This window comes from Trichomonas vaginalis, chromosome III (assembly GCF_026262505.1).
Source record: "Trichomonas vaginalis G3 chromosome III, whole genome shotgun sequence".
In the NCBI taxonomy this organism is placed as follows: Eukaryota; Parabasalia; order Trichomonadida; family Trichomonadidae; genus Trichomonas; species Trichomonas vaginalis.
Window position 1 is genome coordinate 26,519,874 of NC_067205.1, and position 18,869 is coordinate 26,538,742.

Genomic DNA, 18,869 nt, shown 5'->3' on the forward strand with positions numbered 1-18,869 from the left:
TTGAATGAAAAATTTTATTGAAAAATTTTCAAGAAAATTTCATCAGAAAATTAATGAATTTGGAAAATAAGAATGTAATTTGTGAAACATTTAGAGAACTGTGGTTATTTGATTTCGGCAATGATTGAAAGAGAGATCATGTAAAATTTCGTTTGATCAAAAAAAAGTATTGTCATTTTCGTCTGGAAAAAGTGACAAAAATATTATTATCACCAGCTATCAGAATTATTGAACTATAACTCTATTTTTATTAATTTAAGCGCAATCCTTTCATGCACCACTTTATTTAATAGCTCCTTGTTCATGATATTATTCTATTTCTAACATCAAATAATTTCATCTTTTCTGTATTTCGAATTAAAATTTTTTTAAAAGCGAAGTCAAATTGTTTAAGCCATGACTTCAAAATATTTTAAATAAGATACCAAACAATTTTATATATGGTACTTTATTGAGTTACTTACGACAATTGATGAATCCACAATCATCAATGAAAGTGTGCTAAATAAATTATACAGTAACATTTAGATTTATTTTTTTACAGGATATAAACTTATTGCCTCAACAAGTGAGGATTTATAAACTTTTTTAACTGCGTTATTGATGTCAAAATCAATTTGGTCTTCTTCATGTTTATCATTGGTATCAATTTTATCTTCATATTTTAAAGGACACCCTTCCACTGCATAATGAGATAGAGATGAATCAAATGGTTCAATTGAATCAAAAGTATCATCAGCATTTTGTACAAATTTAGTGACTTCATTATTATTAAAGTAGCAATTATCTATAGTTGGTTTTTGTCCAAATAAATAGTACCCTTTATTTCCTATGAATGAACAATTTGAATATTTAACAGAGTCAGTACAAATAATTATTGGCTTTTCATTTCCTGTACATTCATTTTTTATAAAATTACATTTTGTAATTGTAAATGGACTTTGTGCATTGTACATTACACCTCGTTCTATAGATGATGAATTTGATGCTGTTGTGAAATTAATAATTCCTGTTCCTGTTGGAGCTGATAATAAATATGCAGCATGTTCAGTAGCTATGTTATAAGAAGTATTCATATTAATTACTTGGATATATCCATTCCATTGATCAATAGAGTTACCTTTTCCAGTACATTCTGAAACTGAACATTCTAATGCATAGCTTTTGGAGCTACTTCTAGATAATAATTCGATGTTATACGCACATCCGTATTCACTACTTGATGAAAGAAAACAACAAACATGAACTAATACACTGTCAGAATACTGGATATAGAATGAACCGCCTTTTTTTGTGGAGCTGTTATTGTAAAATGTGCACTTTTCGATTAAGACTTTGCTGCCGGAACCAAGTTGAATTGCCGTTTTTTGATTGTGGAAAGAAAATATTGCATGATGTATGTAATAATTACCAGTTTTTATGATAGTAGCATTGCTATTTATATTTTCTGGCTTGGTAGAGCCATAATATTGAGAATAACTTCGCTGAAGTTGCAAAAAGAAGTTTATTTCGAAGATATTGGCAAATTTAGACATTTCTCGTTTTTTTGAGATTGATAGATTTTGGATAATAGTTTAAAACTATTTTCATTGGATAAAATGATCCGAAGATGATAAAAAAATTGAATAAAAAAATTTGAAAATGACCCGCCTGATAGCTTCCAAGGTTATTTCTTATGTTCTTGGAAGCTATATTGAAGCTCTAGACTCAAGTAAATTAGAGCTCTCAATATTTGGCGGTGATGTTGCGTTTAAGAATCTTAAATTAAAATCTCATGCACTTGCATCGAATGGTGTTCCTGTAAATATAAAGAATGGTATTATACAATCTTTATCAGCGAAATTTCCGTGGCTACATCTCGGAACTCAAGCAGTTGCTGCTTCAGTTAAAGGTTTATACATTTTAGGAACAATTGATGGTTCTGTTCTATTAGAAAATGACATGAAAACGCCCACACGAACACGTTCCGAGCTTGACAGCTTATGCGAAAAAGAAAATCTTGAAAAGAAAGATGTTATGACAGGAATAGTCGGTACAGTCATTGACAATTTAATTATTGATATTCAAGACATACATATCCGCTTAGAATTTAAGATTCAAGACAAAATAATCTCTGCTGGCATTGTTATCCCTAGTATTCAAGTTTTTACAATCGATGACAATGGAAATAAAGCGTTTATTTCTCAGAAACCAAAAATATTACGCAAGAAAGTCTTTATTCAGAATTTAAGTGTTTATCTTGATACAAATACAAATCCGATTGATAACCAAAAGTTCTTGAGTGAAATTACAGCACAATCAAAAGGAAATCATCAATATATCTTGAAAGATTTCACTTTTGACACGATTTGGGAACATAATAACGAAAAAAGCTTAATTTCGGATAATTTCATTGCAGATATTCCTATTATCGATATCGCACTTGATAGATTACAATGGTATGCAATAGATCAACTTTCTTGGCAACAATATATGTTTAATAAGCAACGACTTTACAGAGGCTGTGGAAGACCAGACAGACCTGCTAGGAGTGAAAGATCTGCAGGTTTGTGGTGGTATTTCGCAAATAACGCCGCAAAAGTCAAGAAACATCCTCAATTACTTGATACTCAAGCAGCATTGACATTTTTAAAGAACAGAAAGCAAACATCGAAGTTCCTTGAAGATTACATGGTCTCTACGAACAGAACGGCCGTCAAAGCAGAATATACGAAATTGGAAGAGAAATTTGGACTGAATGTCATGTATAATATGATGACATATAGTAGATATCGTATTGATAAGTCCAAATCAAGGCCTATTTCTAACGAATTGGACATTTCTTCCCAAGAATTGAGATCATTATCTTCTCAAGGTCGAAATAAAACGGCAGGAATATCAGCAAACCTCATAATTCACAAGATACAAGCCACTCTTAATACATTTCCAGGCCAACCATTGGTTCAATTGCTTGTTGATAAAATATCTTGCATTGTCAATATGACAAGCCCTATTTTATCTGCCAAAGCATCAATTACTGGTATCGGCGTTGTCGATATCTTCAATGATTCTCCAAGAAATTTAGTTCAATTAATTCCAAAATTAGATTCTCCATGTATGTCATTAGATTTCACGAACAATTCAGAGAAAAGGCAAACTAATGTCAAAGCTCAGATCAGTTCCCCAGAAATCATTGGAGATGTTCCGAAATTAGTTTTTATCTCAAACTTTTTCAAGACTCCAAAGAAAGGAATCTATGTAGACCCCGCAGATCCACCTCCAAAACGCAGAGATTCATCGAAATCGGAGATTCTCGAGCTTTTTGAGAAACATCCTTTCAATTTCGTAGATCTTGAGATAGATACACCACATATTGTCATTCCTTTCTCATCTCCAATACACATTAACTTAGATTCTATCAAAGTTCATGTCGATCCTTCACTCAAACGCGAATATCAAAATAAAGATACTTGGTATGACAGAGCTTTGCTTGATATTCGTAATTTCAGTATTACTTTCAACGAAAGGAAAGTTGTTCTTCCATTCTCTACCTCCGTTGGCCTGAATTTGCTTTACATTCCAATGTCATCAATTCCTAACCAGATTTTCAACATCGATATAGCCGCGATCGAGGTAAACTTCACTAGGAACCAATACTTAGACGTTATCAACCTGATTAAAGAGCTAACGGCGCCTCCTCCACCATTGCCATTATTAGATGAGGACAAGAAAGACCAAAAGCAGCCTCCTTCCAGGCAGAAGATCATCAAGAGCGAGAATGGACCTTCTATGCTTCTCAACGTCAACTTTAAGTCCTTAATCTTGAGGTTATTTAACCAAAACGATAAACAAATTAACGAATTTACAATCGGAACGATCAATTCATGTTTATCATTCATTGAAGATTCCATAGACTGTAAATTCAGCTTAATTAACGTTTTGGCTCTTGACATTGAGAAAACAACTTTCTTTTCTTTCGGTGGAGATCATTCAAACGCCATCGAAATCAACATTTCCAAGAAGCCACAAGAAAATATCACTGATATGACAATTTCTTTGGCTGAGCCTTATTTCTTACTTGATTTCACATGGGTTTTCATGTTGTCTGACTTCTTCAAAGTTCCGAAATCAAACAAAATCGAAGTTGTTGAAGAGAAAACTTTGAATTTCTTGGATGACGAAAAACCGAAAATTGAAAGAAAAATTGTTATTGTTGATAAGAAAGCAAAAAGTGACACAGACAATAAATTGAGAGGCACTTTTATCGTCAAAAATCCAAATGTTTGTTTGAGTATTCCTTCAAAGAAAAGTGACAAAATAATCGTCCAACTTTTCATTGATAGAATTGTTTTGGATTTAGACGTTCAAAAAGATTTACAAAAAATAAAAGTGACACTAGATGATGTTAAGATGATGATTAACCAGCAAAACTTAATTCTTCCTTTCACTCCTGTTGTTGATATGAACTTTACAAATGAAAAGAAAAATATTTCTGTTAATTTACATGACATTTTTGTCAATTTTGACACTCAAAACTACTATTTTATCTTGGATATGTTGGATTACACACTCAAGAGATTAAATCACGCTTTGGCTATTACAAAAAGTGACAATTATGTAAAAAGTGACATAAAATCTGACATTACAGAAAAACCACAAGAAAATATAGTTCCTATGATAATCAATGTTGATGTTGATGATGTTAAGTTGGATATGATTCATCTGGAAAAGAAAATTTTGGCATTTAATTTGGCAAACTTAAATGTTGGAATTTTACAAACAGGAATTGTTGTCAACATAAATTCCATTTTAGGAAAAGAGTTTTTGTCTAATTTGGAAACAGACGATTTCCTCGAAATCCAAAAGTTTAATTTGAATTTGGCAAAACCAATGACGATTAAATTTGATTCAATTTATTTATCAGGCAAAACAGCACCTCTTTCATGGGCAATTGGATTTTTCACACAGAAACCACCATCATTAATCAATTCTGATGATGGATTAATTGAAGAAAATCAAAATCATGAACAAATTCAAGTTGAAAACAATGAAAACAATGAAAATGATACTGGTTTCAATCTTATTTTAGATATTAATTCATTAAATGTTCCTTTAGTTTGCAAAGATGGTTCCACTGTTTGCAAATTAATTACTGATTTGTTGGAACTCAATTTGAAGATCGAAAAAGAAAGTGGTTTGTCATTACAAGTTGATATGACAAATATCAAAATAGATACTGATAAATATGGACCTCAAAATCAACATTTCTTATATGTCGATGAAAATCAAAAAGTGACATTTAAATTGGCTCAGAAATATTACGGTTTTTCATCTGAAAAATTGAATATTTGTTATAATATGCAATTTTTGAATGATTTACTTAGTTGGTCCAGTGGATTAACAGCTGATTTACCAAAAGGAGAATGGAAAGACTCTCCAATGATGATTCCTACTTCTTCTTACGATGTTTGCTTTGATACTCTTAATTTAAGATTAGTTCCATATGAAATAGAAGAAGATTTTCCTGGTGTTGATTTAGTTTTCAACAACTTTTCCCTGAAAACTCCTAATTTCCCAACAGATTTGTTACTGAAAACTGATAAAATACAAATAACTGATAAATCTGGTTATGGTTTTCTCACTTTGAATAATTTGGATGTTCCTATATTCTTGGATTTAAGAAATGAACCTCAGCCAATTAAACCTGGTTTTGACGAAAAAATCAGAGAAGAATTTATTGGAAAAAGTGACGGTTTCTTCTATGGAATAAAAGTGACACCAACGATAGAATCCATTGAATACGACATGAACAGTAAATCTACTTTAGAATTATGCCATTCTTTGTCAACATTTACTGCAGCTCCTCCTCCACAAGAAAAACCAGAAACAGAAGAAAAACATGAAACTGCTTTTGTTGGTTTGTATACAACAGTTTTGGCGAATTTGAAGAAGATTTCATTAATACCAAATGATGGAGAAAAATTCGGTTTAATTCAATTAAATAACCTTAATTTTGGAATGGAAGATGGCAACATTGGAATTGATTTTGATGAATTTCTTGTCGAAAAGAATGAAATGAAAATCATTGATATTTGTGAATTTAATGAATTTAAGAAAGGTGTTTCATTTAAATTACAAAAAAGTGATATGTTTGTAACATTAGGAAACTTGTTCTTGTATTTGGATTATAAGTTTGTTGCACAATTCTACAAATACATCAAAGTTTTCCCATTTTTGACTTACGATTTCTTCCCGAATAAACAAGTCAAAAGTGAAGTCAAAACTGAAGAAAAAAGTGAAAATAATAATTCACAGATCAAAGCAGATGTAATGAATATGTGTGTTACTCTTCCTATTGATCCTGAAAAGAGCGAAATCATGGTTTTAGATTTGAGTTTGTCGTTCGAAAAAACTTCAGAAACAATGATGGCTTTGTTACATCACTTGAATATTTCGATGGGACCAAAGTTTGGAGAAAAACTTTACAATCCTATCGTTATTCTACAAAACATCAAATATTTCCAGGAAATAACTAAAGAAAATAAGAACAAGACATCGATAGAAACACAAACAGTTCGTGTTTCTATTTCGCCAATTGATATTGCATCAATTATTGTTCTTCAAAATTCTATAATGAATTTGACTTCACTTTTCATTGAAAAATCACCAATTTCATATGAAAAACCAGAAAAAGTCGAAGAAAAAGATAATTCTGGTCAGATTTTGTCAATCTTCACAGGAAGTTGCTGGATTGACATTTGTTCTGAAAATAGATTAAGGTTAAAACCAATGCCACTTTTGAGAATCACAACAGAACCAATTGATGTTGAAATAGACATGTCGAAAGACTTTATTAATAACTTTACTTTGAAATCTATAACTGTTGAACATTATGACCACAAAACACACAAGTTTTCGAAGATTTTGGAGCCAACAACATTCAATTATTTCATTGAGTTCTCAGAGAAAACATCAAAGATAAAGATTAGAGCTGTTCGTGACATGAACATCAATATAACTCATAAAGAATTGAGTGATTTGTTGAAACTTCTTGAACGAATTAATTATTGCGTATCAAACAAAAAGATTTCAACAGATAAATTGGAACAATTCAAGTTATACAATAATTTAGGAATTTTCTCAAAGTTCGAAGTAGGTGACAGACAAATTGAACTTTCTCCTCTTTCTGTTTATATCTCGAGTTACGATGTAAATCCAGAAACTCCAATTTCTCTTTTCTACGGAAACAAACAATTCCAATTCACAACTTCTGAATTGAATTATCCAAGATTTTTGACTAATAACATAATCGCAAGTTATTCAGAAACACCAACAGAATCTCATTTGTTGTTCTCAACTCCAATTAAATTCCATAATAATACAAGAGTGTCACTTTTACTTTACATCCATTCAAAACGGAATAAATTGGAAAGGGCATTGGAAATCCAGCCAGATGAGTATTGCAATCTTCCTTGTGATGTTTCTCCAACATGCAATATGGGTTTGGGTCTTTTGGGAACTGTCAAACCGAAATATGATTATTTCTCAATCAAAAAATTGAAACAAGGAAATTTCATTTACAAAGTTAAGTCTAAATCACAAACTTCGAAGTTTTTGATCTCTTCAACTTTGGATTATGAAATATCCGTGTTAAATGTTGAGATTTCTCCACAAGTTGTATTGAGAAATAACTTAATGCATCAAATAACTATTCAAATTGCTGTTGAAAAAGATAAAGAATTCGAAACTCTCGAACTCAAAGAAAACGAAGAGAAGTTTTGTACTCTTTCCATTTCCAATTTGTCCAAGTTATTACTTAAACTCAGAGTTGCAGAAAATCCATTTTCTAAACTCGTTGAATTGCCTCCACAAACTAAAAAGTCTGCAATCGAATTGTTTATCTTAGAAAACACTTCAAAAATCAAAATTGTTGCAGATACAGAATACGATGATGAAACACAGGCATTCAAAATCACTTTCTTCAGTCCTACTGTCATATTTAATAAGAGTGGTTTCGACTTGATGTTGTGTGATTCATCTGCAAACATTGCAGCAGAATTTGCTCCATTAAATGACGATGACAAACCGTCAGAAAACGGTTATTGTTATTGGGGAACATCTGAATATTTCGAAAGTAATTTCAGTACATTATCTGCATATTTATTGCTTAAAGATGAATGGCTTCTTAATAAAACGCCTCTACAATGTCTCGCTGCTCCAATGTCTGAAGATTATTTCATTGCTTTGAACACTTCACCTCACTTATTTGTACCACTTCACTACACAACAGAAATCATCAATCAAACATCTGTTGTCACTATCCAGCCATACATTGCTGTTGAAAACTTGACGAAATTCGATTTCAGACTGGATCCAATTGAATCCTTTGAAAATCCAACGGTTTTGACAACAATTTTAGATCCAATAATTGTCAGGAAGAAAGAGAAAATAATTTTACCATATTCCAGTCAAAAATTAACATTTATTTACAGATCATTAAATCCAGATGGAAGTGTATGGAGTTCTGATGGTTCATTGATATCTTTGGAGTCTCCTGTCCACACGACATTCATGGACAATTCGAAATCAATGACAAAGAGAAATGGAATTGAACTCGAAATCAAAGGAGATGGAAAAGAATTTTTGGCATCATTTAAAGATGCAAAAGTGACACAACCATTGACAATAACCAATTATAATGATATTCCTGTTTATTACAAACAAGTCAACTGTGATCAGAAGATCGAAGTTCTTCCACAGAGATCAACATTCATCATGTTGCAAAAGCCGTTTGAATTAAACGACATCATTGTCTGTATTTATGATTTAGAGATCAATGTTAATTTGACAGACATTGAACATTCAATTAAATATATTGCAAAAGCATTGAAAGACGATTCATCAGAATATGAAGAAAAAGAAGTTTGGATTCACATCGAAATTAACGATAAATGTCGAAAGACGATAGCTGTGTCAAACCGCCCAGTTGAACAACCAACGAGACATTGTTGGAATTTCTCATTGATATTTGATAACATCAACATCTCATTGATCGATAAAATGGGAGAATTGTGTGTTTTGAACATCCATGGAATACAATTGAAATATGTACAAAACGATAGATTTACAAATGTCAGTTTTTGCATTAATTCCATGCAATTAGATGATATGTTAGTTCCACGGAATTACGGTGTTGTATTAGCAGCTTATCCTGATGAGAATCATCATTGGTTTGAAGCAAGATGTACTATGTTTGGCGATGCACCTTTATTCACTGCTTTCTCTTTCATTTCGATAAGAGTTCAAAAGATAATTATGAGTGTTGATTTGTCATTTGTTTCAGATATTTGGAATTTCGTGAAACCATTATTACCATCTGAAATCAAAGACAGACAGATCAAATATAGTGAAAAGAGAACAGTTTCTCTAACATCAAGTGATTTCACAGCTCAATCCCTGAAAATCCACGAAGTTCAATTGAATTTCTCAATTTTCTCAAGTACAGCTAGAGTTGGACTTCATCCTTTATTAACAGAAATCATAAACTTCGTTCCAAGTGTTTCAGGAGGTTCAATTGTTCTTCCTGAACTCCCAATTTCTGATTTCACTGCAACAGGTGATTTCATCAACGAAAGAATTGTTCAGCCTTACATCAAACAAGTCACATCACAAGCATTGAAATTGTTATTCAACACGAACATGTTGTTTGCGATTCACGAAGTAACATCGAATATCTCTCGACAAAGCTCTAAACTCGCAAAAGGAGATATCAAAGCCATCGGTGGTGCGACAGTCGGAACAGTCTTGGCAGCAGGTGCAGGAGTAACAAGAACAATTGCTAATGTTTTCCACACAGTTTCTGGTCAAGAAAGTTATGGAAATACTATGAACTCTATGGGTGCTGGCGATTCAATTAATCACGGCCTTGGATCCATCTACAAGAATGTCTCCGGAAACTCATTCAATGTTGTTCAATCAGCGATGAGTGGAGCCGAAGAAGATGGTGCTATTGGTGCCGTTGTTGGCTTTGGAAAAGGAATTGGAAACATGGTTATGTCTCCTCTTGCAGGAATATTGGATGCATCAACATCTATTTTGAGTGGTGCCACTAAGTTTGTTAACGATGATGATTTGGTTTATAAATCTATCCGTATTCCAAGATGTTTTTCTAGTGGATGTGTCGAAGAATTCCAGAAGATTCCAGCGATGTTACAACTCATGATTTTCGAAGGTGGATTTCCTAAAGAAAGAATTGAAATTCTTGTTAAAGACATCTCTGCAAAAGACGAACGATACATCGCTATCACTAGTACATTAGTATTTGTTATTCGAATCGATGTCACACAAGAACTTCAGCCTATGAAGATCTGCGACAGCAAATCTGCTTTTGATGGTCAAAAAGTTGTTGTTTCATTCAAGAACTTGAAAGGTGTCCTCAAATTCATTGCAAAGAATGAAGACACTGCTAAAGAAGTTTCATCATTCTTAACTAGCCGACATAATGAACTTAACATTGGTGAAGACATGGAATTACATTAAACATTTATATTTTTTAGTTTTTATTTAATATATAATTTTTTAAAAGCTCAAATTTTTGTGTTTATTGATTCGAACATTTTAGTTATAAAATAGAGAACATTTCAGCAAGTACAAGCCTCGTACTGATAAAGATTCAAGGTTTATACTAAGTGTCATTAAGTAATTAATTTTTTTTTATTTTGGTGAAGTAATACGGTTTGATTCAAGGGGTTTTACAGGGGGGCAAAAATACGCAAAAATGATTATTAAAAATTGAATCTGCGCATATTTTGCGCATTTGAAAAAGTACTCCACAATTGCATATGCAAAATATATTAAAGAAAAAAATGTATACATCTTTTGACTACTTTACGCGGATAGATTTTTAAACGCGCAAATAATGCGCAGTTTGAATGTAAAATAATTGTTTTTGCGCATTTTTTACACTTGTAGGAAAACCCGATTCAAGAATTTGTATTAATAAATTCTATGTAATTAGGTGTGATGCTACTAGGGCTGTACAAAATCGAGAAAAACATTGCCGTGCGGTAATATAGAGTCAAAAAAATCGCGCCTCGGCACTATTAAGTGCGCATTATATTTAATATGTCCTTCTTTTTTTTCTTTTTTCTTCTTCTTCTTTTCCTTCCCTTCTTCCTCTCCTTCCTCTTCTTTCCTTCTCCTTCCTCTTCTTTCCTTCTCCTTCTCTTTTTACAACAACGTCGAAGATCTTCGGATTTGATTGTTGGAAAAGCATCTATTTCAGATAAAGGATGCCTTTCTCACAGTCAACATACGAGGGTCCTGGCTGAAACGTTCTCAAAAAGCCTGAGATGGTAATTCTCTGATCACTCATAGCTGGGCAGGTAGTCATTGCTGACAATACCTGTCTTTATGCATGCACGCTTTCATGTATATGGGTTTACACTATCAATTCGCAAAGTTGTTCCGAATTCTTCCAAAATGGAAGGACCCGAAACAACTTTGCTTGTTAACGATACAGACGCATTACTTTGCATTGATACTGTGCTGAGTTGTGTAGAAAGTTTGATTAGAGTTGTTTTGTTCTGGTATCTCTCATCTTCTGATGAGAGAAATCAAAGCAACACAACTCTAATGAGTTTGTTTTCACTCATTTGTATGTAGGTTTTTAGTTCGATTGGAGCTGCTTCATAATGAGATCTCTCATCAATTGATGAGGGAGATCATAACAAAGCAGCTCTAATGTATATGCTCGTATTAACCGGGTTGTAATGCGTTGTAACGTCAGCTTGTAGTTCGTTTGGGGCCACTTCACATTGAGATGAGAAGAAATGATTAAAGGATTCTGACAGGCTTTGGCCGTTGATGTTGTAATCGCATTACTTGGAACTAGCTGGATGCTAAGCTGTGTAGAATGTTCGATTAGAGCTGTTTTGATATGATTTTTCTCATCATAAGATTGGAGGAATCATAGCAAAACAACTCTAATGTGTTTACCATCATCTACTTGTATGTAGATGTTTGGGAAATTGTCTTGTTAATCGATTTTCGAGATGACTTTCAAATGCTATAATCAAATGACAAACAAGTCTAAGATTTCTCGAGAATACATCAAATCATGATGTTTGTAAGTGCGATGAGATTATAGTTTTTGAAGGAATGACAAGAGAAGTAGGGAAGCTCGGCATTCGCCGAGCAAATTAAAAATTAACGTATGGATTAAATTTTAAGAGGAATTCGATTTTAATTACGGGTTGTTCAAATATTGATTAATATAAATTTATTAATAAGAATAAACAATTTTTGTTTTTGAATTTATTCAATTTATAGCTTTACATATAGTTTCAAAATTGTACAACTATGATTATTTCAACAAAAAATATCTTACTTTTTCACTTCACTTTCGCCCTCACTTTTTCCGTAATTCAAATTTCAACATTATGTATTTTAATTCCTTATAGTATTTTTAACATAATTAATCAAATAATAATTGGAAGTTCTGAACTCACTTTTTCCGTAATTCAAAATCAAAAATATGAATAATATATCTATTTATTATATACTAATGCTATTTTCAACTAGAAGTGAGGTACGGTAATCTTACGGATTCCCTAACTCAATTTTACGGAAAAAGTGCAGTAAACTACTCAATTTACGGAAAAAGTGTCGTAAACTATTGATGTGGCGGTAAAATCACGGTAATTCACGGAAAGCTATATGCGAAAATTTGAAATTATACAAAATCGAGCGAAACACTTTTAAATAGTTTGTTCTCGTATTTAAAATACTATTCCCAGATTTATTGTCGTCAGAATATTTCCAAATTTTTGCCGATTTACAAAAAATGATTTACAAAGCATATTTTTTAATCTAAAAAATTCCTAAAAAAAAGGAACCGGTGTGCGGAAACCTCGGTAAATTACCGCGGTTCCCGTTGGGACTGCCATAGATGCTACATGAAATAATTTCATTATTTTAGCTTTATTTCTAGTTAAATGAAAATTATGAAATAGTGATTTATTTCAGATATTTGGAATTTCGTGAAATAATTATTGCCATCATAAATCAATGGCATAAAGATCAAATACAGTTAAAAGAGAACAGTTTCATCTATATCAAGAGATTTCACAGCTCAATCCCTGGGTATTTCCATGCATAAAAACGGAATTGTAAACGAAAAAAATGTAACTGAATCAATAAACAACGTGTTATAAACATTGTTAACAATATATTGGACACTTTACGAAACGACTAACATTTTCATTTTGCTTTTTAGAAAAATATGTAGTGTTGTATCCTTCAACTGCATAATGAGATATAAATAAACCTAATGGTTAAATTCATTTATTTAGAATTAACAGTACCATATTTTATACTTCGATAGACGTCAATTTCTATTAGTACTATTGAATGAACAATTTGAATATATGCATTCCATAAAGTGTATTCTGTATTTTATTGATTAAATATTACAGTTTGTAATATTAAATTTATAACTAGAATTGTCCACATCGGCATGATATGTAGCAGTTGTGAAATTAAGAATTCTGTTCCTGTTAGATTTTGAATCATATATGCAGCCTTTTTTTAATTTTATGATTAATTGTACTCAAATTACTTACTTGGGTATTTCCATACTGATGATAAAGAGAAGGTATATATACTCTTCAGAATTTCTTTGAATCATTCACCTCGATATAGAAATAGATCTAGAGCACAAAAGTTTTACCATCATAATAATTATATATTTCAAATATTTAACTTACTTGGATAGCATTGCAGAAAAATATGATGTTACCCCCTGTCTTTTTATTACTTTTGCAATGAGTAAAAAAGCTCATTGTCGAAGTCAAACTAATTGTCTTCGAGAAGTCTTTCCATAGAGATGAAGATCAAAATAGTGTTTGGAACCTTTATTATGAAGGAATTAGTCCTCCTTCAAAAGTTTTTACAGGTGAAGTTGAAAAAGTCACTTCAACATCAAACAGATGCTTTGTATACATATGCAAGTTCAATAGCATTCAAGAAAGAGCAATTAATTTCAAAGATACAGTTGACTGCTCGATTTTGCTTTGTGAAAACGTTTTTTTGCGATGTGCAGGCATAGCATATATATCAAGTACTAGGAATACTGCCATTGTTTTTGATAAATTATGTTCATATGAAAGTAAAACTTTTTCAGATGGCCAATTTGGTAAATTCTATGGCAAAATCAACAATACAATCCTCCAAGGATCGATTTGTAATGGAGGAATTAGTTCAGCATATTATATGATTTTCCAACAAAATGGTTTTGGAAAACTTTTAGTATAGGTTTCTATTATCATTCTCTTGAATCAACAGTAAATGTTTCATTTTGTAATTTTGAGAGTTTAAAAGCAATTGACTATGTTATTACTCGGTTTTGGGACTGTCCAGGAATAATTGAAAGATGTAATTATATAAATAATTCCCATGATAATGGAGATGTTCGGTCTCTAGTTGAAGTTTATGATAAAAGACTTGATATTTTCGATTCTCATTTCAAAAACAATCGGCAAAATAAAGTAGGTGTTTTATTTCAAGGATATGGATTTGTTGGATGCATTTATATCCATCGATGCAGTATTGATGATTTTTTAACTTATGGAAATGTTGATACAGCAGAAAAAGGAACAAAATCATTTAAGAATAATTTAACATTCATTGGATTGCGTCCATGTGAAGGAAATCTTGAAATAGTATTATTATTTTTACCAAGAAAAGAAAAGAAAATTTGTTCAATGTGTCCACCCATGAACATTCATTTTTGTAAATATTTTATTTCTATTTTGTTGATTAAACGATAAAAATTCATTTCTCTTTAGTCCCATATGATTGCCGTAGATAGCTAGAACGAGTGAATAATGAAGAGAAAAACCATTCCAATAGATTGCTTATATATACATAATGTGACTTCATTTGGGTTGCTGATGCACATACAGGCGCTGTTTTCAACATTTCATGGAGTAAATAAACTTTTTTTTCATCACTCAGTTTAGATTCTGGTAGTTTGGCAAGTCACAGGACTATATACCACTCGAGTTTTAATTAATTCCATAGTACAAAGAATGTACACAATCACTTTACAGTCAGATCTTTCTGCAATTAACCTGTTGTGAGGGCAAATCCTTAAAAATGCATATAAATGATTAGGGAATGATTGAAAAAAAGTCTTTAATGGAGCTCCATGTTTTATTTATCTTTAGTATTGCCTTCTGCGCCATGTGAAATTAGAATTTCTACTATTTCTTTGTGGTTGTTATATGCTGCTCCATAAAGTGGGGGGTTTTTTGTTTTTATCTTTAGTATTAACTTCTGCACCATGAGAAATTAGAATTTCGACTGCTTCTTTGCTGCCGTTATTTGCTGCTTCATGAAGTGGAGTTTGTCCAATTTCATCTCTAGCATTGATATCTGCACCATGTAAAATTAGAATTTCTACTATTTCTTTGTGGTTGTTATATGCTGCTCCATAAAGTGGGTTGTTTTGCTTTTATCTTTAGTATTAACTTCTGCACCATGAGAAATTAGAATTTCGACTGTTTCTTTGCTGCCGTTATTTGCTGCTTTACGAAGTGGAGTTTGTCCAATTTCATCTCTAGCATTGATATCTGCACCATGTAAAATTAGAATTTCTACTATTTCTTTGTGGTTGTTATATGCTGCTTTATGAAGTGGAGTTTCGTTATATTTAGCTTTAGCATTGATATCTGCACCATGAGAAATAAGAATTTCTGCTGTTTCCTTAATGTTGTAATATGCTGCTGTATGAAGTGGAGTTTCGTTATATTTAGCTTTAGCATTGATATCTGCACCATGTGAAATAAGAATTTCTGTTGTTTCTTTGCTGTTGTTTAATGCTGCTTTATGAAGAGGAGTTTTGTTATCTTCATCTTTAGCATTAACATTTGCACCATGAGAAATAAGAATTTCTGCTGTTTCTTTACTGTTGATACATGCAACTTTATGAAGTAGAGTCTTGTTTTGTTTATCTTTAGCATTAACATCTGCACCATGTAAAATAAAATATTCAACAAGGGACGGTAGAATAAAATATGGTGAAAATGCAAAGCATGAATCAATATCATTAGTTTGATCTAAGTGAACCAAGAAAGCCCGAAGATTATTTTGTACACAGCAACATCCTAAGTTAATGTTTATTTTGTACTCATTCATCAAAAATGAAACAAAATCAATGTTATGTGAAATAATTGCATAAATCATGCATTTTTCATCTGGTTTTTCTACTTTTAAGCACTCACTCATAATCTCTTGATTTCCACCTAAAAATGATAAATAGAGACAATCTTTTGTTATTTTAGAATGGAATTTTGTGATGAAGAGCTTAAAACAGCCAACAGATCCATAATAACAGCATAGATCAAGATATGAATATGGAGTTCTTGAAGGTGGATAAAATGGGGATTGTAATTTTTGATTTTCATCAAATTCGCTTTTTTCGATGATGAAAATTAATAATACTTTGTCATCATCCATGATTGCCCTGTAAATTGTATTCTCTTTATGAATATCCGATGAATAATTTTTAGATTCACATTCCTCGAATTTGCTTCTGTTGCTTTCTTCAAGCACTATTCCATATTCTTTATATAAAATGTAATCAAAAACAGGATTAATGTGCTTAATCTCTTTTGGTTGATATTCCTCAAAGATTTGTTTGACAATGTATAAGTACGACTTCATGTAGCGGTTATTAAATTTTGAAATTCGTGATATATCCATAAGAATCGTATTTGGAGGGTATTTATATGAATCGATCAGAATTTTGATATCTTGATAAATTACAGTTAATTCTTTTTCGTCTTTTGTTTTAAGCTTGTATAATGAATCAAATGCATCACAATAATCTTTATATGTGCCCATCAACTCATTGTAATAAGTTGGTGATACTGTATGACCAGATATCATCAAAATTTATAGTTGCGACTACTTTTTTTTAGTCGAAAATTTTGAATTACACAATTTTTCCCCTTCCTCCTATGGATCCATTGAATTTAATAGATGGCGAAGATACACAGGACATCGACCTCAAGATGATGCTCGATGTTAAACTGTATGATGCAAGAGGAAACATCGAAATGATCACAAAAGGCTGGGAACAAAAGATCGCAGAAGAGAAAGAAGAAGGAAAGATAAGACTCCAGCAGCTCGACGATAAGTATGAAGTTGAAATGAGAAAAGATAATGCACAGAGATTCATAAAAAATCCAGATGGTTCCGTAATTTATCGACCATCCATTCCAAAGACGGCTGCAGGGCGAAGGGAAGACGTCTAGGCTAAATACATAAGAGAGAAGGAGACAATGAAGAGATATAATGATAGGAAAATCGGTCTGATGATCGAAACAATGCAAAGAGAACTTGAAAGGCCAAAAGCAAAATTAATTCAAATAGAAAATGAGTATAAGAAGTATGGTTACATCATCCCTCCACCAATGGAAAGACATGTAACAAGACCTTGAAGAAATACAAGTAGAATTGCTCCAAGAACCCTTGGTCGAAAAGGTGATTAAGTCAATTTCAGTCTATTTTTTTACAGTTAGGCTTTAAAAATGGACTGATAATGTCATGTGGGTATCCCTATTTTTCGTCTTTTTATTTGTTATGTGAAAAGTTTTTTTTTTTTAACATCACTCACAACAACCAGATAATCCTTGGTGATTTTGCTGAACATAATAGTAAAAAATACTTTTATACAATATCACATGAATTATTTTGGAAAATAAATAGGACATATATGTTGCATCAAGAATGTGTTTATTTTTGTTTAAATAAATAGAAAACAAATGTAATTTTTTGAGAAAATTATAAAATTGGTTGAACATAAAGTATTGAAATTGCAAAGACCGAAACAAATATTTGTAAGCGCTTTTTCGATTCAGCACTTTAAAAATTAAAAAAAAAAACTCATAATAATTGAGGAAAGCAAAACAAACATTCCTTTCCAAATGGATAACGGGTGTGAGACATATGCTTGTTAGCTTTTAAGATTCAAATCGATTTCAGATATGAGTCATTTGAAGGCGTGGTCATAGAAGAAATGAAGCTCTCACAAAATTTTGAATAAGATGAAACTAAAATGCATTCAATTGTATTTTTCATCGAAATCAAATAAATAAGTGGGTATTGGTCAAATGCATCAAGAGCATCTTAATGATTTCAGAAACCAAAATAATGAAACAAAATTCGATGAGATTAATTTTAATATCAATATGAATATTTTTTCATTTGGCACATTGTTTGTTAAATATTTCGTTCATTGAATTTTTTGGTCTTATAAAGAAATTGCATATTAAAGTCCATATAGCGAATTCACATTGATTTTTGTGTATATTTGAAAAGTATTTGAAACGATCAAAAAAATAAGCACACAAAAATATAAACATAAAGAAAAATCAAAACTAGATTATTCATGTATGGTTTTTATAATATCGTATTTTATACTGGATCGAATGTTATAGAAAAATTCAATTCATTTTCTTCGGTTCACTTTTAAGTGATTCGATTTACTTAATGAAGATAGATGCCCATTTATTGAAACTTATTCAAAAGTTTTATAAACCGCAAAATTCTCACAAATTAGAAGAATAATATTTTCAAAGATGTATAGCATCATGAGAGCTCACCCCACCTTTGGCAATGAAAAACTTCAATCCGATGGCAGAAGAACGTATACATGCATTTCGCAGTCAGAACCTTCCACCTTTAACCTGTTGTGAGCCCAAATCGATGCTCCCCCGACTAAATCAAAATAATGTCAAAAGATCGACACCGGATATAAATCTTGGTGTAGAATCACTTGAATCAAATAAGCTCCCTGCATTATTTGCTTTCAGAACACACCCTCA

At 31.7% G+C, this 18,869-nt stretch overlaps 4 protein-coding genes across 4 annotated transcripts, besides 3 other annotated features; 2 read left to right on the forward strand and 2 right to left on the reverse strand.

Annotated features, from left to right (window-relative positions):
• Positions 1-229: 229 nt before the first annotated feature.
• Positions 230-1,535, reverse strand: TVAGG3_0769090 (pectin lyase-like family; the record flags this gene model as incomplete). Its single annotated transcript, XM_001315295.2, has 1 exon — positions 531-1,535. One exon carries the CDS (start codon positions 1,533-1,535, stop codon positions 531-533), a length of 1,005 nt encoding a protein of 334 aa, XP_001315330.1.
• A 101-nt stretch (positions 1,536-1,636) lies between these two features.
• Positions 1,637-10,623, forward strand: TVAGG3_0769100 (regulation of parkin-mediated stimulation of mitophagy in response to mitochondrial depolarization; the record flags this gene model as incomplete). The annotated part of the gene is made up of 1 exon (XM_001315294.1): positions 1,642-10,518. One exon carries the CDS (start codon positions 1,642-1,644, stop codon positions 10,516-10,518), a length of 8,877 nt encoding a protein of 2,958 aa, XP_001315329.1.
• Positions 10,624-11,068: 445 nt separating this feature from the next.
• Positions 11,069-11,188: a mobile genetic element.
• A 354-nt stretch (positions 11,189-11,542) lies between these two features.
• Positions 11,543-11,802: a mobile genetic element.
• Positions 11,803-12,132: 330 nt separating this feature from the next.
• Positions 12,133-12,206: a mobile genetic element.
• A 1,601-nt stretch (positions 12,207-13,807) lies between these two features.
• On the reverse strand, positions 13,808-16,929 carry TVAGG3_0769140 (ankyrin repeat and SOCS box-containing protein 4 family; the record flags this gene model as incomplete). Its single annotated transcript, XM_001315293.1, has 1 exon — positions 15,442-16,929. One exon carries the CDS (start codon positions 16,927-16,929, stop codon positions 15,442-15,444), a length of 1,488 nt encoding a protein of 495 aa, XP_001315328.1.
• A 57-nt stretch (positions 16,930-16,986) lies between these two features.
• Positions 16,987-18,049, forward strand: TVAGG3_0769150 (uncharacterized protein; the record flags this gene model as incomplete). The annotated part of the gene is made up of 1 exon (XM_001315292.1): positions 17,001-17,297. The coding sequence occupies one exon, from the start codon at positions 17,001-17,003 to the stop codon at positions 17,295-17,297; it is 297 nt and encodes a 98-aa protein (XP_001315327.1).
• Between the last annotated feature and the right edge of the window lie 820 nt (positions 18,050-18,869).